The sequence below is a fragment of the Cydia splendana genome, chromosome 9, assembly GCF_910591565.1.
Source record: "Cydia splendana chromosome 9, ilCydSple1.2, whole genome shotgun sequence".
Taxonomy (NCBI): domain Eukaryota; kingdom Metazoa; phylum Arthropoda; class Insecta; order Lepidoptera; family Tortricidae; genus Cydia; species Cydia splendana.
In genome coordinates, this window is record NC_085968.1 from 9,574,454 (window position 1) to 9,602,393 (window position 27,940).

The 27,940-nt window shown below is 37.7% G+C and overlaps 2 protein-coding genes across 6 annotated transcripts in view; one reads left to right on the forward strand and one right to left on the reverse strand.

The window, feature by feature from the left end:
* The window catches only part of LOC134793527 (four and a half LIM domains protein 2-like), a 215,124-nt gene extending 196,314 nt beyond the window's left edge, over positions 1 to 18,810 (forward strand). For 4 of the 5 annotated variants that reach the window (XM_063765123.1, XM_063765122.1, XM_063765125.1 and 1 more), the window contains 3 exons: positions 14,086 to 14,255; positions 14,787 to 14,973; positions 16,995 to 18,810. In XM_063765123.1, the coding sequence (XP_063621193.1) occupies positions 14,086 to 14,255; positions 14,787 to 14,973; positions 16,995 to 17,152 (515 nt within the window). In that variant the 3' untranslated portion in view covers positions 17,153 to 18,810. Of the gene's footprint in view, positions 1 to 707; positions 1,073 to 14,085; positions 14,256 to 14,786; positions 14,974 to 16,994 lie in introns of those variants that run through there. The other variant, XM_063765126.1, reaches the window with a different exon arrangement.
* Positions 18,811 to 19,162: 352 nt separating this feature from the next.
* Positions 19,163 to 27,719, reverse strand: LOC134793547 (uracil phosphoribosyltransferase homolog). Its single transcript, XM_063765157.1, has 5 exons — positions 27,525 to 27,719; positions 27,063 to 27,255; positions 26,440 to 26,607; positions 21,989 to 22,831; positions 19,163 to 19,388 (listed from the first exon to the last, which is right to left on the reverse strand). The coding sequence occupies exons 1-4, from the start codon at positions 27,650 to 27,652 to the stop codon at positions 22,649 to 22,651; spliced, it is 672 nt and encodes a 223-aa protein (XP_063621227.1). The 5' UTR covers positions 27,653 to 27,719; the 3' UTR covers positions 19,163 to 19,388; positions 21,989 to 22,648.
* Between the last annotated feature and the right edge of the window lie 221 nt (positions 27,720 to 27,940).

Below are 27,940 nucleotides of genomic sequence, written 5' to 3' on the forward strand. Positions count from 1 at the left end.
TATCGTCTGAACGTGTCTCACCTATTCATACGGTTCAGTTCATATAAAAAACTTCCGAGAAAACGTCTGGTTAATATGAAATGCAAATTAATAGTTAAACAAAAAACTCTAATGATAGTAAACACACTTTTTGTAGAGATTATGATTATGTCATTAATTATATAAAGACCATAGTTAAAAAGATATACTTACATAGGAACATGTTTAAAAACTCGTTCTTTGACATATCATTAAAAAAATACCTATTAGTATTTTTTGTATGTGTAATGTACCTTGTCAATGTTAGGGCGGTACATCACATATATATCTTTTATTAAATTAGGTAAGTAACTTAAAGAAAGAAATTAATCTTATTTCCGTAATTAGAAAATATACTTAACGTTGGCACAGGAAACTTATTACATTAAATATTAGACGAGGGTGCAGTATTAAGCTTGCATTTAATTTAAAGAGCAGATAACCCGTATCGTATTGTGGTAGATAATCGCATCTATTTAACTACGACCTACGACCATACTTACGGTAAACTTAACATACAGTAATTTGGAGGTCAAGATCCACATCTGTTGATCTATGACACGACAATTAACATGATTGAGAATGAATTGTTTCCTCATTACGAGCATCTCTGCAGTAAGTTATCGCGGTGGATCCACAGCCTACACCGTGCCTACGCCTCCCTCCGACTATCTCACCAAACAGCCAGTAACGTACTGGCCGCCGAGAAGCCTACACCACGCTCGCGTTTATAAAGAATAAGTAGTCTTTGGCGCGCTTTTTAACTTTTAAATCGCAAACGTCAATACGGACGCGACTTTTCTTTTTTCTTAATTTTGAAGGACTTGAGCAAAAATGTCGGCGGATGTGTTGAGTGATGATATAAAATCTCGTCTACATTTGACGACAAAAACAGTAGGGCAAGATAGAATACGAAGGGCGAGGGAGAATAACGAGGATGTCGCCATATTGTCTATGTTCCTGCCTAACGCCACAGCTGAAAGGGAAAACAAAAAGTTCTGCTGCGCCCTGAGGGACCAGTGCTTGCTTGGAGACCCAAGGAAAACTATTGCAGGTTTTTTTATTGTATTCCATATATGAAATTGCTTTAATTTCTGGCAACATCTTAGTGAAATTATTGTAAAATTCTACAGCTGTTTCAATATTATTGTTTATATAAAATACCTTACATCTAGGCATAGATAGGCATGCAATGGTTGAATAACAATAGGTAATAGAACATCTAAGTACAACTAAGCGACTAGATATTAATGATTACGAAAGGAATTTGTCCTAGTTAAAGTTAGACTTAAGAAGTATTAAGTAAAAATATACAAAAAATAAGTTACTGACTGATTGATTACCAGCCGTATACGATGCGGCCGCCTATTTATTGCCAATGCCATGTAAATGCACCGAAACGTTGTTAACCGCAGACGTAATTCGTTCAAAATAAATATTAAATCATTCATTTGTATGCCGTTCGAATTTTGCATCCGCTATACTTTAATTGGGTTGCCAAAGTTGGGGAGTTTTTTTTGTCTACATTAAAAAAATATATATTATTTTATATTTTAAATGAAAACTTATAAATTATTTTTAACTTCGGGGTCTGAAGTAAAACTTGCTTAATAATATTTCGATAAAACATGTATACTGCGAATATATTTGCTTTTAATATGTATTTCCATAACGGAACAATGGTGTTCCGGACATTTGGGAGGCGTGGAGCCGAAGCCAACACGTAGATGCCCTTTTGACATTATATAGGTTTTTTAATTATTATTATCATAAAGCAGTATTTGTTTATACAACCTACTGTCTTGCGATCCCTGATGCATGAGTTTCATCTGAATTCGACTTGCATCCGATTAGTAATGCTTTTGCAACTGTTAATAAAAATATATAGGTATAGTTATTCGATAAAATTGTAATAATGTTATCTTTCTAGTGTGCCTTATAAATAAAATAAGGGTTGTTTAATAGGTAAAATCCGTAAAATTATTTAAATAGTTTTTAATAAAATTCTGGTCGCCGGCGCCGGCGGAGCCGTAGACAAAGACATATCCGAATTGAAATCTGAATTTATACATACTTATACTCTTTTGTCTTTACTGAACTCATATCGGACTGTCTCGGAAATGAGATGAAATTTACAGATTTTCAAGAACTTTCTGAATTCATAAATTTCAAAATACATACCTATTCGTATCTGATTTTAGCCAGCACAGTGATCATTCGGACATGAAAACTTTTAGAATTATGGACGTTCATATCAGAATTCAGATATATTTCGGCGAATTGTTACAATTCGTATTTTGCAAAAAAAATTGTAACATTGTTTGCATTTTTTCATCCGCACAACACAAATCACGCTAACGGACGTCCACCTATATAATAAGTTAATATTTCGTTGTAAAGACTTAAAAGTCCTAAAATACTCTTTTGATTTCTTACACGTCCCTTATCCATAGCAATAAACAGGCGTCAAGTAAATTTACATTAGTCACCCGTTAATTCTAAGCCGCACCATTAATTCGTTCACTCGTAATTGAATGAACGTCTATGTCGTCTATCCTTTCATTCAATTAATCTTGTCATTCAATGAAATGAAGGCCGTATTTAATTTTATTATTAGTATAACAAACACGTATGCAGATGTTTAAGCAGGACAAATGTTTTTAAACAATGAGCCAGTATATTCAAATAATATTATAATTCAAACAAAGTATACAAACCCAGTACCTTACCTTACTAAAAAAAAACGATTTCAATCTTAATTTAGAAACTACTACTTATTTCTTAATTAAATCCAAAAAAAATTCCATCTATTTTAAATAATTAAAGTACCTTACCTTAAGAAATAGCTTTGCCTTTTTTATTTGCATATTCCTAACCATCAGTCAATAAGAAATTTAAATATCTGTCTAAACAAGGCGCCAAACGTTAACAAAAGCTCATTCATGCATCTGTATTAGTTTTCCTGAAGTCGTATCTCACTTGACATTCCGCATGAAAAGTGTATCTTATTTCAATTAACTAAAAGACTAAGTTACAACTGCATGAAAAACGATTTTAATGTACCTTATATTAGCTTGTTGAAGCAATTTTGTTCCATGTTGACTTGCCTTAGAAATAGATTCGGCGGTGAAAATGTTGTTTCGGCCGAAATTTTGAGATGATTTATGTAAAAACATACGGTTATAGTAAATAGTTATACAATAACGACTTGACGGATTTGTTACCTTCACCTAGTTAGGTAAAGCAAAACATCCGAACAAATTTAAGCAATGTCATGCAGAAAAGAGATTTAACGTCCAAGATTTATTCAAAAGACTAGAACAAAATAACGTAGAACAACTTTGGGATAACTATTAGGATTAAGTAAGACATCGCATGTGTAACAAAAGGAGGGAGCTATTATTATCGTCACGATAGTATTTATCTGGTGATTGAACGCTGTAAATAGACTACGTTAACTATCCATTCTACGGTAACTACACCTATTGATAGACTAGGTAAAAGCATAATAGCGTTTAGGGAGATGAAATACCATCCAGACTTAAGCCGATTTGACGGGTCCCGACTGATTGTAACCCAATTTCACGACCCGTCTCGCAAATACCTTTGATGAACTATCTACATATCTATTTATTCACACACATACACTGATACACACACAGTCATAAATAGCTACACTACACCACTCAACTGCAATATTCACTATTCACTACAAAAACGTATTCGTGATCAGTGTGGTGAACTTCATATTTTTTGCTATCAACATTTGACTATTAAATAATATCCATAGGTAACGATTTGGTTATTAGACAATCTCAAAATAAGTTAAATCTGTAATTAACCCAAGAACCTTTTTTTAGACATAGCTATTGATCGTAAGGCGTAAAACCGGGTCGTAAAGATCTGAAGAACTTTTTATAGATTTTATGGCCATACTAGCCGGGCGGATTGAAACAGTCCGCTCAGATAGTTACACAATTAATCCCAGTTTACAAACGTATAAAGGCTCACTGAAACTATTAATTGCGCTCAGGGCGTGCCTTAAAAGGGGAAGCCGTGCCAGAGATGGATGATCGTTTAAGTTTTACACAACCCATTTCAAACTTAAATTGAATTGTGCCCCTTCTTGATGCTACAAATATTACATACCTACATATTGCTATTCAAAAAGTTACGATGCCATGGACATACCTACATATAGCACATATAGCATTACACATTAAAGTTATTTACATAAGTGTCTTGCTTTGAAGATTATAATATATATATTGCATAGGTATACTAAATAAACATTAACTTTGAGCACGAACGCAATTAAAAACAAAAAATCGCTATGAAACTCGACATAAAGTTAAACAGCTTGGAAATGCTTACAAATCGGTGTAATACCGTAATATCCGTTCAGACTGGCTGTTTGCGCCGTGTCGCTACAATACCTTTTCCTTTGCTCCCCTTTAAAAAAAGTTGTTTATGACATGTTGGAGAAATGAATAATATTTAAATTCATATATATTTAGCAATTTTGGCAGAAATAAGTACTAGGATGAGGAAGATGAGTAAGTACTTTAATTTTCACATAGTCAGTCGAAATAATATAAATGATACTGACACAATTATTAATGTATATAAACACATATGTATATAAAATTTATAGTTCAATTACTCATAATTATGACAGATAAATATTTGATTTATATAAATTTACGTAACAGTAAACACGGGCTCAATTAACTTCGATTCCTTAAACTGTGGCTTTAATGTGTATCTTTATAAGGCTATACATTTAAACAAACTGAGGTCGTTACTTTCGAAGAAAAATAACTTTTGTTGTTACGTAATGTAAGTATACTAATATGGTGTTATAGCACGATAATTATGCAATTTGTGAGAATTGTCTCTGAAATTAATTAATTGAACAAGTGGGTGGACTCGTTGATATTTATTTCTGTGTAAACAAGTTTATACTTATAATTTTACATTGACGCAAATTCGCATTTCTGACTCATTTTGATTAATGACTACATATCATATCATAATTATAGTCATTAATAACAAACCTTACTTATAAGATGGCCACTAAAAAATGCAATGACATTTACCTAGGTAGGTACATAATATGTTATTTTCCACATTTTCTAATTCTTATAAGTTTTGGAGGTTTCTGAGATGAGGATCGCTTACGTCTTAGATTCTCTTTTTTTATAAATAAAATAGAATGGCCAAGATTCAACAATACTGGCGTCAATATTTATTCTCTTCCTGTCAATCAATCATAGTGACATAATATTGTCTGTCCGCTATCACCGACACGCGGAGAAAAACTTCCGGCGGAAGGTTGCCGGCGCGAAGGAACATTGCCGCCGCAAGGAACAGATGGCGGGCCGCTCGCCTTGACCGCGACAGATAACCTCAGCCACCCTCCGACGAGGAAACCATACACATGTCAATGCACAATTGCACATGTGCAAGTTCTTGACCAAAAACCAACACATGAAAAAATGTTAATCATTTATAGAAAATGCCAAACTAAAGTTAAATGGGCGTTTTCTAAAATAAATATCGAAAACCTGATTCTCACAGATCCTGGTGTTTTTGGGTTCCTTCAACTCAGAATCACTAGCATATTCAATTCTGAGGATAAAATAAAATGTCCCAAAATTTTTTTATGAAAATTGTACGTTCCACTACGTCACGCACATACAAGTGAAAAAAATTTTCATATTAAAACGTGACGTAATGGAATGGACATTTTGTGATATCTTTTTTTAATGGTGGGATGGAGAATGCTGTCGATACTGAGTAAAATGAGCCCAAGAACGTCCAGATTTGAAAGAATCAGGTTTTCAATATTTATTTTAGAAAACGCCCAAATAATGTTTGAAAATGCTCAAGTTTCTTTTTATAGCATCTGTAATGTTATCCCAATACATTATTTACTTTTCGATTGGCGATTGCGATAGTTATTAAGATTACCATCTTGGTTAGCCCCCAGATAAAAAAAGCGAGAACATACTTAATAGGACGAGTAACAGACGAACCGATGGTAAAATAGAAATGGGAAACTATTCTTGTTATATTCAGTATTGTTTTGTTAATTAAGTATTCATCAGTCGCAGAAATAAATCAGCGCCCTTGAATGGTATGAAAACAATGCATTGCCAATTCTTATCAAGCGCGACACGTGGACGCAGGTGAGCGAACTGCGTGTAAAGGAACGTGCTCGATAAAACTTCTTGATTGGCGCGAAATTAAATTTCACATTTGAATGTTTACAACAGTCATTCCTTGATAAAAAAAGAGATTTTCGTATAGCAACAATAATTATCATTCCAAAGCTTATCCCACCGAAAATTATAAGTATTTTTTTTTTTAATATTATAGGACATTCTTACACAGATTGACTAAGTCCCACAGTAAGCTCAAGAAGGCTTGTGTTGTGGGTACTCAAACAACGATATATATAATATATAAATACTTAAATACATAGAAAACAACCATGACTCAGGAACAAATATCTGTGTCATCACACAAATAAATGCCCTTGCTGGGATTCGAACCCAGGACCATCGGCTTCACAGGCAGGGTCACTACCCACTAGGCCAGACTGGTCGTCAAAAGTATTAACGTCTAGTTATAATAATTACAATGGCTTTAACGTAAACGTTCCAAAATAGCATTTTATTGAATAGCTTATATTCAACTCCGTTAACGGCCTGCAATAAAACCAAAAGTTAGATCGGAAAAAGTAAATCCTCGCGTGGGATTTTTTCATTACAAATCCAATATTACCTTTGTTGCCAGATTACAGTAAGCAACTACATACATACATATTTAAACTACAAATTACTTTGGAATAGTATTCGCGTGTTTTGTTTCAACATTTCCATTAGTGTATTTTAGATTTCGCTATCCATGACCTAGTCTTTGTAAACTTATGCTATCATGGAGAATATCAAAGTATTTAATATACAATTTCACTGATTACTCTTTTTTTTCTTCTCCAAATACCTCCCATCTGGTCAAATTGCTATCGAAAGCTTGTCTTTAGTTAGTAAATGTTGTAGGTAAATCCAAAGAGTCAAAATCCAGACTGCACGAATGCAGTAAGTTTAGGATCCCTAAAATATAGTGGAAGCCATTTATAATTTCTTCGGCATAACATACCATCAATACCGATTTCTAACATATTTCACTGATTGAAATGCGCCTAGAAACTCAAGTTATAGCTACAATACAATCAATACAATAGGGCATACAATAGCCAATAGATGCAGTGCAAATATGGGAAACTAAACAATACCTTGTTTAACTCTTTGGCATTAGTCATATAATGCCTCTTTAAAGGTCGAGCAAGCTGTTAACTTGTCCTATAAAAACTAGACGTAAAGTGGAAGTAGTTATACTCGGTAGCTACCGCTACCACCATAGCACATGTATTTTTGCTGTAGGTATACAACAGCAACTAAAATATTTGTTTACGCTGTATTTCCTGTTGACTTATTCTGTATTCTTAGTAAAAAATTAATATCACCACAAAACTGCAGTGAACACATACTATGTATACATTTAAAATAAATTAGGCATAAGTATTGAAGATATAGAGATTTCTATTGCAGGTACACGTACTTTAATACACGTAAAGAGAAGAAATATCCTTAGACAATATAGTTACAGATTAGCCGACAAATCTCAAACTACATACCGATATGTACCTACATTTTGTATTATATTTATAAAGTAGAGTTGTATTGAACGTCTACTTTTTGCACAACAAGTGTGCACGGTATTGATTTTACAAAACAAATCATGCAAACTGAAACTAATTTAATTACTTTAACAACCATGCGAGAAACTAAATACCAACACGCAGGGTCGAAAGTACAACGACATACCTTTTTTTTACAAGCGAATGAACAACTTCGTTCACTGATGAGCCTTTGACCTTGCTATTCATACTTAATGACGTAATCATAGACAAACTTAAATTTGCGAATCAAAAGTTTAAACACTTTGAACTAACATCGAAGTACGAGAGTATATATCTCATTGCGACAGTGTCTCTGTATTGACTGAGATAAGTGGGATAACTTTGTAGTGGCATAGTTCGGGTTTTAGAATAAACTCTAGCATACATTTACAAACGTTTCATTATGATAAAATTGATCAATAGCTGTATTGATCTATTAATGAGCGATGACATCATAATTATGATGTCTGACACTTGACAGTAGGCATTACAAGATGATAGTTTGGCTCTATCCATGTTGTCCTTGACTTTTCATACCGAACCATGTCATATATCTGTTGCAGAAAATATTTGTTCTATTATGTTTTAATTACTTATTGGCTTAGCGCTACGACACTTAAAACCATTCCTTTTAAACAGATCTAAGTTTACAAATCGATCAGCAAATATTTTTGTAGATGTAAAACAGATCTAATTTACCTACTGTACTGTTTGTTAATGTATAAACCGACAATACAATAACAATACAATGTCTACCGACGAAATCCTTAACAACTACTGCAACACATATGTCTAAAATGTATTTAATTTTAATGTGTACTGTCGTGTTCATATCTTTGCGGTTAGGGCTTTGGCTGCTAATAAAAACCCAAAAGATAAATAGGGACTGAAGAGGTAAATGAATTTGATTGCAAAGTTTTTAAGTGAAAAGGTTAAAATACTAAGTTTTGCCGGCAAGAGATTATTATAATTGAGAGCATCGTTCATAAGTTTGGTGACGTGGAAATAAACAATTGTAACTCACTTTCAATAGAGTCAATCATGCCTAATTTTAAATTCTTACGTTATACAACATGTATACAACATATACATTTAAAAGTTGTCCAAAACTTCATGAATCAATGCCTGCGCGAAGGCCGGTGATGTCATGGCGTCGGCGACGTGGGATCCTCTGTTTGCCGTCACTCTACACGGCAAATACGGCTGGTTACGGCAATTGGGCAAATATTAGCTTCACGTGGCCAAAACTATCCGACACAGAACTTCGTTAATGCAACATGTTAGTGTATAGGTTCCTATACAAACAAAGGGACGTACGGCATGTATTAGATTTCCCAAAGTCTGTTTCTTGTGATGTGAAACTTACACATTATGTTTGAAATCTACCTTTTCTCTTCAAATAATATCGCCTTTAGGGTAAAATACTACTACTACTAGAGTATGTAATCCACACAGATATTAGAATTATGTGGCATTGAATTGCTCCGTTAGTTTGTAGGTACAACCTGCTGGTTGTGCTACGGCGTAGCAATCGCATAAGGTCCTGCAACGCGTAGCGCGACCGTGTGTTTGACTTGCTCCATTTATAATTTGTTTGTACACCGCTATAAAACTAGATTAAATCGTAGGTACATGAGAAACCTTTATTGCTAAACAATAGTTATTTGTTTTACAAGGGGGCAAAGTTGTTGTTTAACCGCTCGTGCTAATATTGATACCCGAGCAAGCGAAAGATCCCAAAGTTGAATCACGAGCGTAGCGAGTGGTTCGAAAATGGAATCTTGAGCGTTGCGAGGGTTTCAAAGCACGAGGGTTAAACAAAATTTGTCTCCGAGTGAAACACAACATTTTTCACCACACCAACCCGAAGCAAATATTCAATGTAAAATATCAAACAAAATCAAACCAAATCAAATCCAAATGAATGTTTTTAAATATTTATCATCCAAAATCATCATTTAAAACTCAATTCTACCAGCAAACATAAGAAAACAACTCAAAATTTGCATTTGATTACTTTGCCTCACATGTGAATAAAATGCAACTTTGCTATCAGTTTTTGAAGTGCAAAGTAAGCCTTTCCGAGCTGGTGTGGTGAAAAAACCATTCCTCATTCCTATTTATTTGACCTAATATAAATGTTATTAATTTATTGTGTTCGAGTATACTAGCACTATGCCTTGCTCAGCCAAGCCACTAGTTAAAGAAATTCTTGTACCTGATATATTTATGTATATAAAACTACATCCTTGAAGCACTACAAACGTAAACAGTATCAATTTCCGTCTTAGCTTTAAGCATTCTAGTTTCTTCGCGAGTAAACCGCAGTCTCGGTAACTCGGTATCCAATGTCCTGTGGTTGGGTTAGACACAGGGCTCGTTGCGACACGAAAACATAAATAACATTATGCTCCACTTTTTATTTTTAAAACAAAAAGTCAAGGTTTATTGTTCGTAATATTAGAGTGGCTGACCTAGTAGATGTATAAGTAGTTTAGGGGTAATCTTTAATTCCAGTGTTTCATAACACAATCTGAAAGTAATGCATTTGTTTATAAGAGTTTACCAACTATTTATATTTAAAAGTAAGTGTAAGTATTGTAAATACAGTAAGTTGCTCTTGCGTGGTTCGAATTTATGTACTACATACGCCGCCATGTAAAGTAATTAACCTTTTCTTTCATTAGCTGTAGAAGAGACGTCGATTTTCAGTTCTTATTGATTTAACCTTATGCCGACGTTTATATACTTACTTTAAGTATGAACCTAAGTAGGTAGCTGCAGTTTTTGAATAAAAAGAAAGCTAAATTAGCTATAGCTAGAATACGGCTTTTGTGGAATCCTTGACACCAGAAATAAACAACAAATTTCCTATTCCTCATGCATAAATGATGACTCACGCTAGAACGGTCCGGGCCGTGGCGTCCGACACTTCGTTTTCTATAAAATGCCACTTCCGAGCCTCGGTGATCACTTGATGTTTTCTATAGAAAACGAAGGGTCGGTCGCCTCGGCCTGAACCCGTACTGTTCTATAGTTCGTTTTTTTTAGCATTAGAAAGAACTCCACAGAAGCAAGCGTGCAGTTTTTATCAGGCTCTTTAATTGTTAATAATTATTGAATTATCTAATGTAGCATGGTCAATACATATAATTTACTTCACATTATTACCGCTAAAAGTGCCGCATTTGGAACCACAAGCTTACTTCTGCGAAGTTCTTTCTAATGCTAAAAAAAACGGACTATAGCGTGAGTCATCCTTTATTTTTAATTTCATACGAAAGGCCCGGTTATAAATCACGCAGAGCTTTACCGTCACCTTCATCGAACTCGATTTTTAATGCAAAACTGTCACCGTGCAAGCTGTTCAATTACGAGTGGCACCGTTATTACCTCCCACGTCAAATGCCCACTTAGTCACGGACGGGTCGAGGTAAGGATGCCGATCCATTGATCAGTACTTATTTACACTAAAGTTACATTAGCAAGCTTACCGCCCACATAAATTACTTGATGGATTTTTTCCAACTACTAAACAAAATCCAAAATAGGGTACCTACCTAAACTATTATAATGTCTGTCCATACAATACAATAAATGGGTCCTTCAACCTTTTAGCAATGGTGATTTTACTTCAAAAATAGATAGTCATATATGTCATTTAAAGGGACAGTTATTATGTAGAATACCGTTTAATTTCAATATTGACTCGAGCAGAGCAGGCTCATTAATTTTAAACCAGCGCAAAAATGCATAGGTATGTAGAATCCATAAAATCAGGTAGGTATGTACATGCGTATGTTTACATAAACTGCACTTAATCTAGGCCTCAAAATGCAAATTGCTAGTCGTGTCAGAGGAACGTTTAGCGTGGAATTGTGCTACAAGCCTTGTGTGTAAAGCTTTAAGCGTTGTATCGCCGTGAATACGCCAATTTAATTAAATGACGGCTATTATTCGCCGGCAACATCTGGCTAACCATGCTAAGGATTCAACTAAAATAAAACTTTTTTAAGTAGGTACATCAGACGGTCTAGCATAAGTTGCGTTCTCGCACGCGAGTCCATACTTGAAGTCGCGCTAGAAGATGTATGAAATCACGCGCGAGAACGCCACTCATGCTAGACCGACAAAATATTTTTGTATAAAATTACATCATTTAAGAATTAACAATAATTTAATAAAAAAAAATGCTATTAAAATTTCCATAACTTGTGCTATAAGGGAGCACTAGGTTACAGAATGTAGATATTAATTACCTTGGACCATTAGCACGCCACTCAACAACAATCAACCTTTCATTTCATATTTTTCTAATTTAATTACTCGCTTCACCCTCGTTGGATTATTGCAAATCGGCTCTTTCAATCGTGGCTATTATTTTCTTAGAGATATAGTTAGTAGGCCACTGGACCTAGTGGACGTGAGCCCTAATCATTAGCAATTAAAATCAATACCCTGCCCGTGGGATGGTAAAAGTTGTCAACCGCGGACCTTTCACTCGAGGACAATGGCGTAATGAACGGTTATTGAAATTATTCGACTCTTAACTGGATCAAAGTCGGGATGAGTCAATAATGATGATTAATTGAATGAAGACCTACAAAAATCCATTGAAATACTGGTCTACAATGGGTATGTGGTATAGATAAATATATTAAATAAATATCAGGGGACAATCTTACACAAATCGAATTAGTCCCAAAGTAAGCTCAATAAAACTTGTGTTTTGGCTTCTATTTAGTTTCGATTGGTTTAGACAACGATTTATATAACTTAAATATATAGAAAACATATATAACTCGGGAACAAATATCTCTAATAAACACACAAATGCCCTTACCTGTTTACCTATTTATTGTTTAACCAAAATAACATCTAGATTTTCAAAACATTAATTACCTCCAAAAATCAGCATTTATAGTCACAGCTAGTTGTTATAGCAATACATGGGTACAGTGAATATATTAGTAAATAAAACATAAATCCCCGTAGTAAAGTGCGCTAAGGTTATTATATGTTTTATCCACGTGTTCTGCACGCGAACTTTTATGTTGCATTGAAAACAACTTTATCGGTATCGTTCCAACGATAACGACGTCTCAAAACAAAAGGCGCTAAAGTTAAAAACCGCAAAACGCTAACTCATAAATTGCTGATTTTGACATCTTATATGTAAAGTTAAGTATTAGCTTCTATTCCGTTGAGAAAGCTACAACTTGTCCTGTCGCTTGAATATTGCCTTAAAATAAACAAAACCAGCATTGTCAATTTGTCAAATGCTACCTCTGAATATTAACTGACTGAAAAATATGTTCAATAATGTACTTGAATTCTGAAAATCGTAAGTTTGCATTTTGAATCGTTTCGTACAAACCTAGTGTTGTTTTGTGGTACCCAGACTTATCTAATTCAATATCTTCATATAGTTCGATGAAGACGATGAACCTTGAACGATGTTACAATGCATCGCGTGCATTCAAATATATCACGGCCCAAAATATCGACGCCGCTTGCAAGCTTCAAGGACAAATCTCCATACAAATCTGATGTATCGGAGACACGCAAACGATTGTTACGATCTCATAAACACGAATAGGGAAGTTTGCAAATACGTATGAATAGATGTTATAACGCTGATTGTATAAGTAGTACGCTTTCTGGTGTCAAAAAACGGCCAAGCCATAATGCCTTATACTCTTATGGGTTCAAATCGTTAAGGCAGTTAGCCCTATTTTATTACAACGACAGAAGACTTGGCCCTAACCCACAACACTTATTCGTTGTCTGTCTTGGCCAACAAGTTAGTCTTAAATAGGCACTCACTAAGTAATAATTAAAATCCTTGACCCAGACGTTACATCAGATATTCAGGCAATTAAAATTTACACACCAATTAAGTGTCACATTTTATTAATAAAGTCATTGTAAACATCCAAATAAGGAGCCAATAAAAATATAAATAGTCAATCTATACCGGTTACATAAGGTCATTTATTATGGTTTAACTCCATATAAAATTACAAATCTGTTAGAGCTCGTAAACTATCATAGGTACATCTTTATAAGATAGAACGATGTTAAAATCGTGATCGTAGTCGACGAATAAAAGTTTTCGGTTTCGAGTATGGACCATTGAGGAGTTTTGATTGGTATCTGCAATGCGTCTACAACCATTCATTGTCTTTAAAATAAACCCCGAATGCGAGCGTGACATCGCTATACAAGTACCGACAATAGCAGAGGCGTGCGGATCCGCAAGTGTGATACTTAACCGCGTAAAACCATCAATCACTAACGTGACGTCATTCCTTCCCCAGGAACCAAGAAGATGGAGTACAAGACCCGGCAGTGGCACGAGAAGTGCTTCTGCTGCGTGGTGTGCAAGAACCCCATCGGCACCAAGAGCTTCATCCCGCGCGAGCAGGAGATCTACTGCGCCGGCTGCTACGAGGACAAGTTCGCCACCCGCTGCGTCAAGTGCAACAAGGTGAGGCTGACGACGGTTACAATAATAAACCCTAGGGCCTCATAAAAACGGGATTAGGCATCCAAAGCTATTTTCTGGTTGCATGGATATATTAAAACCACCGCGTTTCCAGAGGGCCAACAGTTGGAATGAATTGTTCCTTGACAATGGGTCTAGGGAGCTGTTCATATTTGTGAGTCGTTCAGTCCTAGAATCGATTGTTTATATACCTTACTGCACTTAATTGAATACCTTACTGCACTTAATTGCTTGCTACTGTAATTCCACCAGCAGACCCTTAATCGCTGCCTATTGCTGTTGTGGTGACAGCAAAGCACCATGCAACCCGTACAACACCGTATGTTCCACTCTTAACATTTGCCTCTAGCGCTATCCAACTTCCAAAGAGTTGGGTAAAAGGCACAATAACTTTCAAGAAGGTCTACGCCGCCACAATTCGCAATCTCAAATAAAGTTTTCTTGCTTCGTCGAAAATCGTGGCCTTAAGCTCCATAATATACGAATATTAAATGTCCAATTTCCATGTTCCAGATCATCACGCAAGGCGGCGTGACGTACAAGAACGAGCCGTGGCACCGCGAGTGCTTCACGTGCACCAACTGCAACACGTCGCTGGCGGGCCAGCGGTTCACGTCGCGCGACGAGAAGCCTTACTGCGCCGAGTGCTTCGGCGAGCTGTTCGCCAAGCGCTGCACGTCGTGCGCCAAGCCCATCACAGGTCAGTATAGACACGTGACGTATGGGATCTAGCGGTGGCACCGCGAGTGCTTCACGTGCAAAGAACATAAGCTGCGCTACTGAAATTGCGTCGTGTAGATAAGGAATTTCTTACCCAACTAGAGAATTCGTTTAGTGGCGAAACGAATTCCGCTTCAATGGTTCTATTTACAGATGTGCAAGTTGCGGAAAGTTTCCAAAAAGTTGGAAAAGTTCTCGGAAATTTCAGGAAAATATCACAGGAAACGAAGCTAACTTTCATTTCCATTCCTATAAAAATATGAGTTCCGATTTTTGTCCAAGTGGAAGTTTTGCAATATCGGAGACTTTTCGAAGGCAAATCAGTAGTTCTATTTGTAGGATAGCATCCTTTTCTTTATTTCCTTCATGGCTCCTAGGGATTGCAAACCGGATTGATTTTCAATCCGGCCGGATCCGGCCGGATTTCGGCCTCAATCCGGCCGGATCCGGCCGGACCGGATCCGGTTAGGTATAGGGATATTAAAGTTAATAAAATTACATATTTTTCAAGTTTTATGCGTTATATGAGAAACAAAGGGTATTTTTACAAATGTATTCATAAAACAACAATTTGAAGTTAATAAGAAATAACTTTGTAACAATAAAATAAAACTAAGTATTAAAAAGTGTCACATAGTCAATCTCAATTTAAAAATAAAATTTGAAATCTAAGTCATTTATTAATTTTATTATATTTAATCATTCACATTCTGCTCAAATTTATACGTTTACAATAAAAATATAAATTTGATTAGATTCCAAAGCCTGTTAATGGGATAATTATGGCATGGGAAATGGAACTCCTTGAAAGGACAAGTTTTCGTAACTGTTCTTTGATGGAATTATTTGTAACGCTGACATCCATTCTAGTACCAAAATATTTTAATTTTAACCAAAATTGTATGAAATGCGCTCCAATATTATCTTGCTTTCGTTTTTTATCCGTGAAAATAGTTTTATAGCCTAAATCACAAATAAATAAGTAATTCATGAATAAATATTTGGGGACAATTTTATACAGATCGACCTACTCGTAGCCCCAAACCAAGCAAAGCTTGTATATGGGTACTAGCTAGCTCTAGGTAGTACTACTAGGCGACGATATATATACGTATAGTATATTGATAAATACATAGAAAAACACCCATAACTCAGGAACAAATATCTGTGTTCATCACACAAATAAATGCCCTTACCGGTATTCAAACCCAGGACCATCGGCTTCATAGGCAGGGTCACTGAATGGTCACTACTCACTAGGCCAGACCGGTCGTTACAAATGCCTTCCGTGGCATCTCCATCCTTTAATTTTTACTTCTAATTATTTACGTAATCGTCGTATCGTGCCGATTCGTGCCACCAACATGAAAGAAGAGGAAATCCTCTTCTGTTCTCAATCATCGTCATATGAAATATCTTCTTATTTTACTAAATTTGGATTTTTTATTCGTTCTTTTTTCTGTTTAACTTCTTTCTTCTATCCATCGCCTTTATCTCACCTAAAACGCGCAGTGGGTGCTGCGTGCGGTCTTTTTTTCTATTTTCCCGGATCCGGTCCGGATCCGGTGATTTCAACCGGATCCGGTAGCTCCTAAAACGTGCCGGATCCGGCCGGATTACCGGATCCGCCGGACCGGATTGCAATCCCTAATGGCTCCTCTACACGATGGGCCAGCGCCGGCCACTCCAAGGGACGCAGCCATGCGGTAGAATGAGATAGCAATATCACTTGCTCCCTCTAACGCATAAATGCGTCCCTTGGAGTGGCCGGCGCTGGCCCACCGTGTAGAGGAGCCATCACATTACATTCCACGAGTAGCCGTAGAGTTGTTACTAGATGGCAGTGATTCGGTTTTACTACTCGACAATAGATGGCGCTAGTGTAATGGTAACTTTGAAAGTTAACTTCGCAGTTTATCATTCTGAAACTTCTCTACGAGATACTTTTTGTCACTAATATCGAATTTCACAGCCAAAACTAAAACAAACTTTAATTTCCAGGCATCGGCGGCACCCGCTTCATCTCGTTCGAGGACCGCCACTGGCACAACGACTGCTTCATCTGCGCGCAGTGCAAGACCTCGCTGGTCGGCAAAGGCTTCATCACCGACGCCGCCGACATCATCTGTCCCGAGTGCGCCAAGCAGAAGCTCATGTAAACACACACACACACACACACCCAACGCCAAGTCGACTAACGAACGCCAACGTAGCAAACAAAGTTACGCGCTTTCATTAAACAAAATAGCGTCGGATTTGGTACATTCAAATTTCAAAATTGGAATTTGCTTTGAAAATAAACGCGCTTTCATTTTGTGTCATTGTTAACGGCACGCAATTTCATTTAATTTAGCTATTAAGGAAATAATTTGCATGACTTATTAAAGTCTGAATGTACGCTCACTCGACCATTGTAACACCACAATTGTACTACATTTAAAGCAAATAAATAAATTTCAATTTCAATTTCGCAAATGCTTTTTTATAATAACAGCACGATTTTAGTTTAGCCAAACTGATTCGTGTTTTAATTTGTGGTGCAGCGAAAAAACCGTACTGCCGGTAGTTGCTAGCGCGAAGGACTGGGTCGAGTCGGAGGGACGCGACCCGCCGAGAGACCTGTTCGACCTTGTCAACGTAACCAACTTCCGAAAGGGCAAATACAATTAGTCTGACCGAAGCGTTGCTAACCGATATTTTTATACAAAAATTCGAGAAAATTAAAAAAAAATAAAGTGGATGCACAAATGTATGAGTATTTAATTTTGCTTTTCTACTGGTTTTGTTTAAGGTGTTTATATATTTTGGCTGTAAGCTTCAGTTGTCACTAATCCAGTGATCCATCCACGCCTATTTATTTAGGATCGTTATACATATGTATTTATACGCTAATTGCCATACAATTTTGCTTTAGCTGTTGTATTAGTCCCTTAGATTTTATTGTCAATTTACCTAGTGCTATTCACGCGATGCCTTAATAACATATCTAAGTCAATTTCGAGGGTATATATGATTTGTGTTGTACATGTATTTCGACGATATAATTTACAACATAATTAAGTCTGGCATTACCGGACGTCATCTATCTAAGAGTGCAAACATATCTTTGCCGGTAACAGAGGTGCTGCGCTCAAATCAGTTAGCAGCGACATTAGTTTAGTCACTAGCAAAGATAGATTTGCGGTTAATCTGTATAGATCGCCAAGTTACTATGACGATAGTTGACAGCTATTGTAGAAGCTATAAAAACATCTTTTAAAGTATTATTAAGCTTCCAATAGCTTTCAAACCGTCATCAATTTGGATTGATAAGTGCTTGTTATTGTTTAAAACTCGTAACATAGAGTAAGAATTGACATTTTTAATGATATGTGTTATACTTGTAAGTATTTATTTACCTATACGGGAGTAGGTACGCATTATTGCGAGGGCGGCCGCTTGAGGTGGTCGCGCCGGCGAGCGCTTCCTAACACTTAAATGACGTTTCGTCATAGTTTTTACTAATAAAAAAATAATAAAATATTTTTGTTCTCGAATTAGAATTACTCGTGTTACAATAATATAATTGAATGTTATTGCTATTTTTACAAGGTAATATTATAAAGTAGGGTAACATCTGTGTTGAATGAGACCACGATCAGGGATCACTTATGGGTACTTGTTAAAGGATAAATTATTAGAATGTTGAAAATATAAATTTGTATTAATGTGTACACTTTTAAACTGTTTAGCTGTGTGATCTGATCTAATTTAAATCTTTGTATCTATCTACTCATAGATTGTATAAACTACGAAACTGAATAAACCATTAAAAGTATTATTGTTTGTTTCCTTCACCCCAAGCTGGAAGTAAATATTTCATTAACTTTCACCACTCGCCAACAGATATATCGTAGCCAATGTGGTGCTTACTGCTTACTAAAATCTGAAACCGACTATACTGCCAAGGAATTTATTGCATGATTTGGTTACATTTGACCCTATAATAATGGACTGGACAATGGTATTATACTACTATAATAGTAGGACAAATAGGGCTATTATTTTTTATGCCTATGACCTCTACAACTACTTGCATATCAGCCCTTATCCCTTAGTTATTGGTTAGCCAATAAATAGGTATTATAACTTGATACAATCACAGGAGTAAATAATTAAATTATGAAGTCATTTATAAATAAACAAATTTATTCTCATTTTATCCTAATGACTACAATTTAGTATAATACAATTTATAAACGTCCTGACCAGTTAAAAAGATCTGGAATTAAACTGAACAAAGGCTAGGCACAAGCCATTAGCATATTTCATTGGTAGCACATTAATTATGGTCATACGAACGAGACACAAGTCATAAATGTCATGATACTGTAAATACAATTAGTTGTGTGCAGCCTAGACGTGTGCGCCGATTAAGAAATGATCGGCGGCGGCGTTTGCCAAAAAATCGGCGGCGGCGGCGTGTTTTCGGCGTAAAAACCGGCGTGACCTTGATTTTCAGGTTTCTTAAGAAAAATCATTAATCTGTTGTTTTTCTTGAAAATATGATCAATGCAGGTTGCAGGTCAGTGAACTACGTATAGTTTGAATATGCTGTGAGTAAAATAGGGTTTGTAAATGAATATAGGATAGGTATAATAACTTGATTTCCCTAACACAGGCTTGCATTAAGACCTTTTTTTTTTACGTTGGGGAAATGCGTTTACGCATGCTACCTGGCCCGGGGGAACCAGGAGCGATGACGGACTAACCAGTAATAGGACTACCGTCGAAAACCACCAACGAATGCCGAATCCGCCTTGTAGAGGAGCGCCGCAGGATCACTATCAGCATTCGACTGCGTACGCCCCCGGCGGCCGGCCCATGGGCCGCAGACGATTGTGGGTGCCAGTTGGGAGGCACCCCTAGTCCTGTGAGCCTTTAACAGCAGGGACTCCCCCCGGAGCCCTGCACAGCCCACTACGGTGGATGCAGCAAGTGCGCATAGCGCCTGGCTCTGCCTCCAGCCCGTCGCCGGCGGAGGGGGTGAGCGTCAGGGTCATTCTCGCGCGCACGTTCCGCTGCCTCCTTCTGTGACATTATTTGCTTTCCATGCCTCTTCGCTGTCGAGCATGGCATTAACAACGCTCGGCAACGAAAGGTCTGCTCCTAGTATTGCCTGAAGGGTGGTCTGCTGAAACCCCCATGCAGGACACTCCTCGAGAGTATGACGCGCCGTGTCTACCTGCGCGCCACACTCATGGCACATGGGGGATTCCTCGCTCCCTATATGGTGCAGGTACTTACCAAAGCATCCATGGTCAGTAAGTATCTGCACCATGTGAAAAGCCAGGGTTCCCTGCCGCCTTTCTACCCATCGTTCCAGATGCGGCAGTATAGCCTCTACCGTTGTCAGCCCATATTCTGCTCCGCCGAGCTCTACCCTCCAGCGGCGAAGTGTCTCTACTTGGGCTAACGCCCGGATGTTTCGCACTTCTTCTTCTTCCGGGAATTCTGCCGCCGCTCTTCTCCCAGCCCTGTAACGGTGGACCTCCGCAAGAATGTGAGCTTGCAGATGCCAGGGAGGGTCTGCAGCCAAGGTCGTTGCCGCTGTAAAGGATACCGTCCGATACCCGCGGACGGCTCTCAATGATATTGCCCTCTGTGGCCTGCACAGTAGAGCCCTATTTTCCGCAGAAAGGGCATCTACCCATATAGGAGCACCATATAGGCCCATACTACGCAGGACGCGAGAGTAAAGGAGCCTACATGTGGCGTTCGGCTCACCAACGTTAGGAAGCAGCCGGCTAAGGGCTGCGGCTGTAGACATCAGCCTGAGGGCAAGACTGGCAAAGTGCGCCTTAAATTGCCAACGGCCATCCAGAATAAGGCCTAGGTATTTCATTTGGGCCTTAACCGCCACAACCTCCCCATATACTCTAATATGGGCATTGTGAGGGGGTCCTCTTCTTGGGCCATGGAAAAGAAGAGCTTCCGTCTTTGGTACAGATACCTCAAGACCCAGCTGGTGGATTCGTTCCACCATAAGTGAGGTTCCAATAGTCACCTTTCTGGCTGCATCTTCATAAGAGATGCCTCGGCACGTAATAAGTGTGTCATCTGCATAGGCCAGCACATTCATTCCAGGCAGGACTGGGCCCCGCAATTAGCTTGCATTAAGACTTGGTCCCAATGACCTTCGATCCGATCTGTAACTCTCCGTTTTCTCAAGCTTTCCATGGCTTGTCCTATTAAAAATGACATACTTCAACAAAACAGAACTCCACATATCCTTGAAATTTGCTAGACATAGTGGACTGCGATGGCTTTTTTTTAATGGTTTTGTTGTCGTACAAGCGCCAGGCTCACTGAGACGTATCTTCTTTCTCGTTTTCTCACTGCTGAGGATCGTGACATGTAATTTGTCTCCATTTCATGCGGTCAGAAGCCGTATGGACTGCACGGTGCAGACTGCCGCAAGCCGATCTCTTCATAGCGTTTGACCATCTCACACATGCTCCAACTCGAGCACGTTTGCCATTCATTCGGCTTTAAATTCATATGTTTCTCCACATCATACGTTGGATAATATGTCCGAAGAATCTAAGAACTCACCCATGGCATGTTGGGAAGAGCTGAGTGGCGATATAGAGCTCTCTGAGAATGGAGGGGTTGGTTCTCCTAGCTGTCCAAGGTATAAGCAGCAGTTTTCATTCGTTCGTTATCAGTAGACGGTGAATACTTAGGATTACTCATTTACTTTAATTGGTGTGTCAAATAGTTTCTGCAACTGGCTATTCAGTTTCATTTAATTAATAATTGATGTATATTTGACAACTGTAACATAAATAACACAAAAAATCCATATTGTAATCGAAGAACCAACTTGGAATAGCTAATTAACAACACTCAAGGTCACGCCGATTTCACGCCGATCATTTATCGGCGGCGGCGGCGTGGTCAAAAAGCCCGGCGGCGGCGGCGCGCCGGCGCGGCGCACACGTCTAGACTGCAGCCTAAATATAATAAATAATAGTTCAGTTGTTTTTTAGCTTATATTTCTAATAAAAAATGTTATGAGATTGAATATCATGGTATTTTCGGTCAAATACTCTTTTAAAGTTATATTTTTAAATGTTTATCACAAACTTATCTTGGGTGGTATTCCATCTGTCCAATTTCTTTGTTCAATGTGTATTGCGTCTCACATTTTGCTTAATGAGAGAGTGAGACGCTGTGACATTGGCCAGGTGGAATACCACCCTTATCCACGCAATTCTCATGAACCAAAATGAAATCATGTTAGTGTTGTTTTCTACAAACTTGCAATTAAAAAAATTATCAAAATATTGAAGCTGCAGTTGTACAAAAAAAAAACAAATTTAAAAAGCGTATTAACACATTCATTGCCACTCAGTCAAACAAGACACCCGCGCCAGGCCACCACGATCCCGACTATCGGGTCGTCCGGCCTGGGAACGAAATCATAAAATACCTGATAGTCTGGTTTTCGGCACTGAATGTGTTAACAACCAACTTTTCTTCACCATGAGAGGAAAAAGATCACGCATGTTCCTTTCAAATTACGATTGTTAGATAGAGAACCTTCTGTTGTTGTTTTGTCTCTTAAGTTACCAGACAAAATAGTTAAAGCAATCAATTGGCCCTAGAAACTTTCAGTCAGTCCCAAAGTACTTCTGTCCAAAGTGGTTAGGCGCTACTGGGTGGAGCTCGGAGGTGAGGATATTCATCCTGGGCACGTAGTCTACCACGGCTTGTACGGCGGCGGGCGTGCAGAACAAATTGGACAATATGATGCGCTCCTCCTTCACGCCGTGCTGAGTCAGAACGTTCACTGCCTGGAATTATAGAGAAAAAAATACACTCCATACATCAGTTTTTGTACCAAAAAGACTATTATTTTCATAGTCGACATCTAGCCTCGAGTAGCGGAATTATCAGTACTGCTATTTGACAATAGATGTTGCACTGACCGAAAAGTCTAATGCTCAACAATTTTATTTTCAGCTAATATTATAAACGGATTAACCGGAACTCTATCATCAACTCCTTCTGCTTTAATGTTAGTTGTAAATTGTTGTCCAATGAAATTTTCGGCAGTCGCGACTTACGAAACATCTAGTATCAAGTAGCGGTACTGATAATTCCGCTACTAGATGTCGGCTTAGGGTTGCCAGATGGTCGGGATTTGGCGGGATTTTCCCGATTCTTAGCATGTGTTCCCGATTCCCGACAAAGTGTAAACTGTCCCGAAAAACAGCTTCACGTTTTAAAACAATAATTTCAAGCTCCGAACTGTCGTCGAGCGAGCGAGCTGACGTATTGCCAATAATGTAAAATATCGTTGTTTTTAATACAATTACTTTAATTTGAATGTTTTTTTTTCCCGACTTATGTCCCAAAATCCCGAAAAATTGTTTCCCGATAATAGCGCCTTTCGATCTGGCAACCCTATGTCGACTACGAAAATAATTGTCTTTTTGGTACCAAAACTCTGATGTATGGAGTGAGCAATCTATTGTTACTTTATTTCTCTATGTATACTACTACTAAGACCAGTAAGACCCATGTTTTTAGGATGGGAGGTTGTTTTTAGGGTTCCGTACCCAAAGGGTAAAATGGGACCCTATTACTAAGACTTCGCTGTCCGTCCGTCCGTCCGCCCGTCTGTCTGTCACCAGGCTGTATCTCACGAACCGTGATAGTTAGACAGTTGAAATTTTCACAGGTGATATATTTCTGTTGCCGCTATAACAACAAATACTAACAAGTGCGAGTCGGACTCGCGTTCTAAGGGTTCCGTATATTACACAATTTTTAACAATCAGTACCGGATTAAGATATTTTGATGCCCTAAGCATTTCTAGGTGCCCCCTCTCCCTAGGGTCATCAAGATTACATTGATTTTTTGGTAAATTGAGAGAAGTTCATTACCGCATTACAGCTGAGAATGGAAATCAGTCACATCATTTTATCACGAAAATTGACAGTGCCGCAGCAGTAATGTTGCAACAGAGTACCTAATGCTGTTGCAGTCGCCACCCGAATGTCACCTTTATCATAGCTTAGAAAGTAATAGAAACGCGAGCGAAGCGAGCGCGGAAATTTTTCGATATAAAAACGCAATATGATAGACAGTTGTACATTTTTACTTTTAGTATGGAAATCAGTCACATCATTTTATCACGGAAGTTGACAGTACTGCAGCAGTAACGTTGCAACAGAGTAATGTTGCTGCAGTCGCCACCCGAATGTCACTTTTATCATACCTTATAAAGTTATTGAAAACGCGAGCGAAGCGAGCGCGAAAATTTTTCGATATAAAAACGCAATTTTAGTTTTAGTCCCAACCAGGCGCGAATCCAGGATTTCATACAGAGAAGGGATGGGACAGTTTTCTATCAGCCTAGCTTCGCATAGGGCTCGATATTTAAGGGTCTCAGCGAGGTTGTTTTCATGCATAAAATATGCAAGAAAGCAGAGCTTGGAATTGAATTGGCGAAGTGTGAGAAAGGCAGTAGGCCCAGCTGCGAAAGAGGAAAGCTTGGATTTGGATCCACGCCCAAGTGTAATTAAGGCAGAAGATCAACTTTGCCGTAAGGCAGAAGGCCTCGCATAAGACCTAACGCCGAACCGCAAAAGAGTGGGTTGAAATCGAATCTATGCATGTAATCACGACTCTTCTACTGCGACCGATTGTTTCCCAAAGAATTACGCGCCATTATTTTTGCAAATTAGCTTTTGGACAGCTAAAAAAATCGTGTGGTAAAAACGATGTGTCTGTCCCTAATTTTAAAATTTGTTCACCTTTTTCAACCTGGCATTTTGGTGCCCCCCCTGAACGTGGTGCCGTAAGCACGTGCTTGTTTTGCTTATTGGTTACAAAGTCTTTATTAATTCAACCATTAAAGTCGACGAGTACAAAAAATTTTGAGCTAGCTCTCAATTTAACATTTTTTTTTAAACATTATTTTTAATTTGACCTTACAATTACTCGTAAGTAGGTAAGACCGTTAAATATTTAAAATGATTATCTTATCAGAAAATTATCACCAATTACTCTAAGAAAACTACTACTCTAAGTAATCCGGCACTGTTAACTATGTATTTTTTATGTGAAACGTGAGTGAAATCTCTTTAAAAAATCCGTAGGGGTCGGATCAAAAACTGTAATTAAGTCCGACTCACGCTTGACTGTACATTTCTAATAGGTTTTCCTGGCATCTATAGGTATAGACCAATTTTATGTATTTTTTTTTAAATTTAAGACCTAGTAGTTTCGGAGATAAGGGGGGGGGAATGGTCATTTTTTGCCTATTTTCTTGATTAACTTCTAAACTGTTTATTCGAAAATTATAAAAAAAATATATTTGAGATCCTTACAATAAGCTCTTTCATTTGATATGTAACATGATATAGTTTGAAATCTTAAATTTTTTCATTTTTTCATTTACCCCCCAAAAGTGGCCCCCATGTTTAAAATTCATTTGTTTACGTTACATGTCCGTATTTGGGTCACAAACTTACATATGTGTACCAAATTTCAACTTGATTGGTCCAGTAGTTCCGGAGAAAATCGGCTGTGACAGACGGACAGACAGACAGACAGACAGACAGACAGACAGACAGACAGACAGACGCACGAGTGATCCTATAAGGGTTCCGTTTTTTCCTTTTGAGGTACGGAACCCTAAAAACAGAATAAAATAAAGATTTAAATGGGGCTCCCATACAACAAACGTGATTTTTGACCAAAGTTAAGCAACGTCGGGCGTGGTCAGTACTTGGACGGGTGACCGTTTTTTTTTTTGCATTTTTTTTGTTTTTTTTTGCATTATGGTACGGAACCCTTCGTGCGCGAGTCCGACTCGCACTTGCCCGGTTTTTTTTATCATGTGCACAAAATTCAATATGGATTTACAAAATTATTTGCGAGCTCATCAAGGATGATTTTAAGTGCTGCAGTTAATTTATTGATGGTTTCCCCCCTTGTAACTTTTGAACAGTAGATTTTCCACGAAAAATATTTAGACTTGATCAGTTGACTCATTAATCAGTTAAAAACAAAACTTTTCTTATTATTAAAAGTACGTAAGTGCCAGGAAGATTCGCCCTTTTCGTGGTATGGCTTTTTATTATGTTGTATGAAGGTACAGAATCCTCCATTATGCTTGGCCCAACATACATTTGGGCCGTTTTTCTTTTATTTAAGTTAGGCTTAAGATTCAGGATCTCTGTAAGATTCAAGACGTTACAGGTGTCATTCTCTGGAAAATAAGACTTTATAGCTAGAAGCTTTAGAGCTATAGAGAAGAGTTGTGGAATATAAGGGAATCCATACAAATACATTATACGACTCTTCTTTTTCCACAGACTAAAATATATTAATCTCAAGAGCAATTAAACCTGACTAAATGACTGAATTCTACACATTATTAGAACACACCTGTTTAACAGTATTTCCTGTGGACATGATTGGGTACATGAGCAGCACCTGTCTCCGAGCTATGTCCTCGGGGAACTTGGCATAGACTACATGTGCCTCATGTGTGTCTGTGTCACTCTCCACCAGGATCTTGCCAATGCGGATGGAGCGACAGCAATCTCTGAGACCCTAAAAGAATATAGAAGGTTGAACATTAAAAAATATATATTTTTACTCCTTTTTTACACTAGTACATTGGCTACATAGTATGAGGCAGCCTACTTTACTCTTTCATGTATGTAAGGTACCTCAATAAAGTGCAATAAAGGCTTTTATGGGAGCTCACTCATAATGCCACTCAAATCACTTATACTAACATTCCAAGCCTCTAGTATTTTTTATGTGTGGCATGCACATTGATTTATACCATATTATAAACCCTTAAATCAACAGAAAGTCATGACTTTTAACCTCCTCCTTCAATAGTATCAATGTTATGAAAAAAATACAAAAAGAGAGTCAATGGTTATGTTCAGTATTTTGGATGTTGCCTAATAAAGAGTGATCTCAAAAATCTAATAAGTTTACTAATATTTGTAGTAAGAACTTGAAGAATCTTTAAACAATGGAAAAATTTGACTTACTTGTTCCATAGCCTCTCCGGACCGCACGATAGACACACCACAGTTCCCAGCACCATACTTCAATCCTTTGTACAACGCTCCCGTGGGCGTCACCACCTCGCAGTCCGTGAACGGCAGCTTGTTCAGACTCTCCTCGATTACTAGCCTTATCAAACGGTCTGCATAAAACTTAAAATCACTTCGCGATGTATTTCTGTAAATTCATGTTCATGTCAGGTAGGCATGCTAAGTAGGTTGAAAGCAGTGCGTGTACTTGTTGATTAGTTTCTAATGCAACAACTGTGCCACTGAGGGTGGTATTACGTGGTATTACACCTGTCCAATGTTAGTGCGTATCACTTTCTCATTAAGCAAAATGTGAGATGCAATACACATTGCACAAAGAAACAGGATAGGTGGAATACCACCCTGATTCAAATACAAAGACTCGTCACGCCATAACCCATGGGTAACCTCACTTACTTATCTCGTAAAATACTCTGCAGCTCTTTGATATTATCGTTCGAAGGCAATAGCATGAGACTGTCTCCGAACTGTTCTTTAACGTCGTTGGCGTCCCATGGCCGGATTTCATCGCTTATTAAATCCATTTAAGGTTTACAATAACACGAGCACTTTGCAAATACACACAAGAGATAAAAATCGAAAACAATTGTCAAATGTCAATGTCACATTTTGATGACATGTTGCCGCTCAGCTGTATTTTATGTTTGAGGCACTTTTAAAACCACTTTATGTTATTAACGGGATTTACATCAAATTTACATTTCAGCTCAATTACAATGAGGAAGAATGAAATAAAAACTAAATGTACTAGAATTAATTAATTAATAGAGATTTGTATATTGGTTTATCAAGACATAACAAAAAATTGCAGT

Excerpts from the sequence above, each read along its gene's own strand:
- LOC134793547 (XM_063765157.1), bottom strand. The coding sequence starts at position 27,652 with ATGGATTTAATAAGCGATGAAATCCGGCCATGGGACGCCAACGACGTT. Across the intron at positions 27,256-27,524 it reads CAGAGTATTTTACGAGATAA|AAATACATCGCGAAGTGATT; the intron begins GTAAGTGAGGTT and ends ATGAATTTACAG. Across the intron at positions 22,832-26,439 it reads CAGGAAATACTGTTAAACAG|GCAGTGAACGTTCTGACTCA; the intron begins GTGTGTTCTAAT and ends CTATAATTCCAG.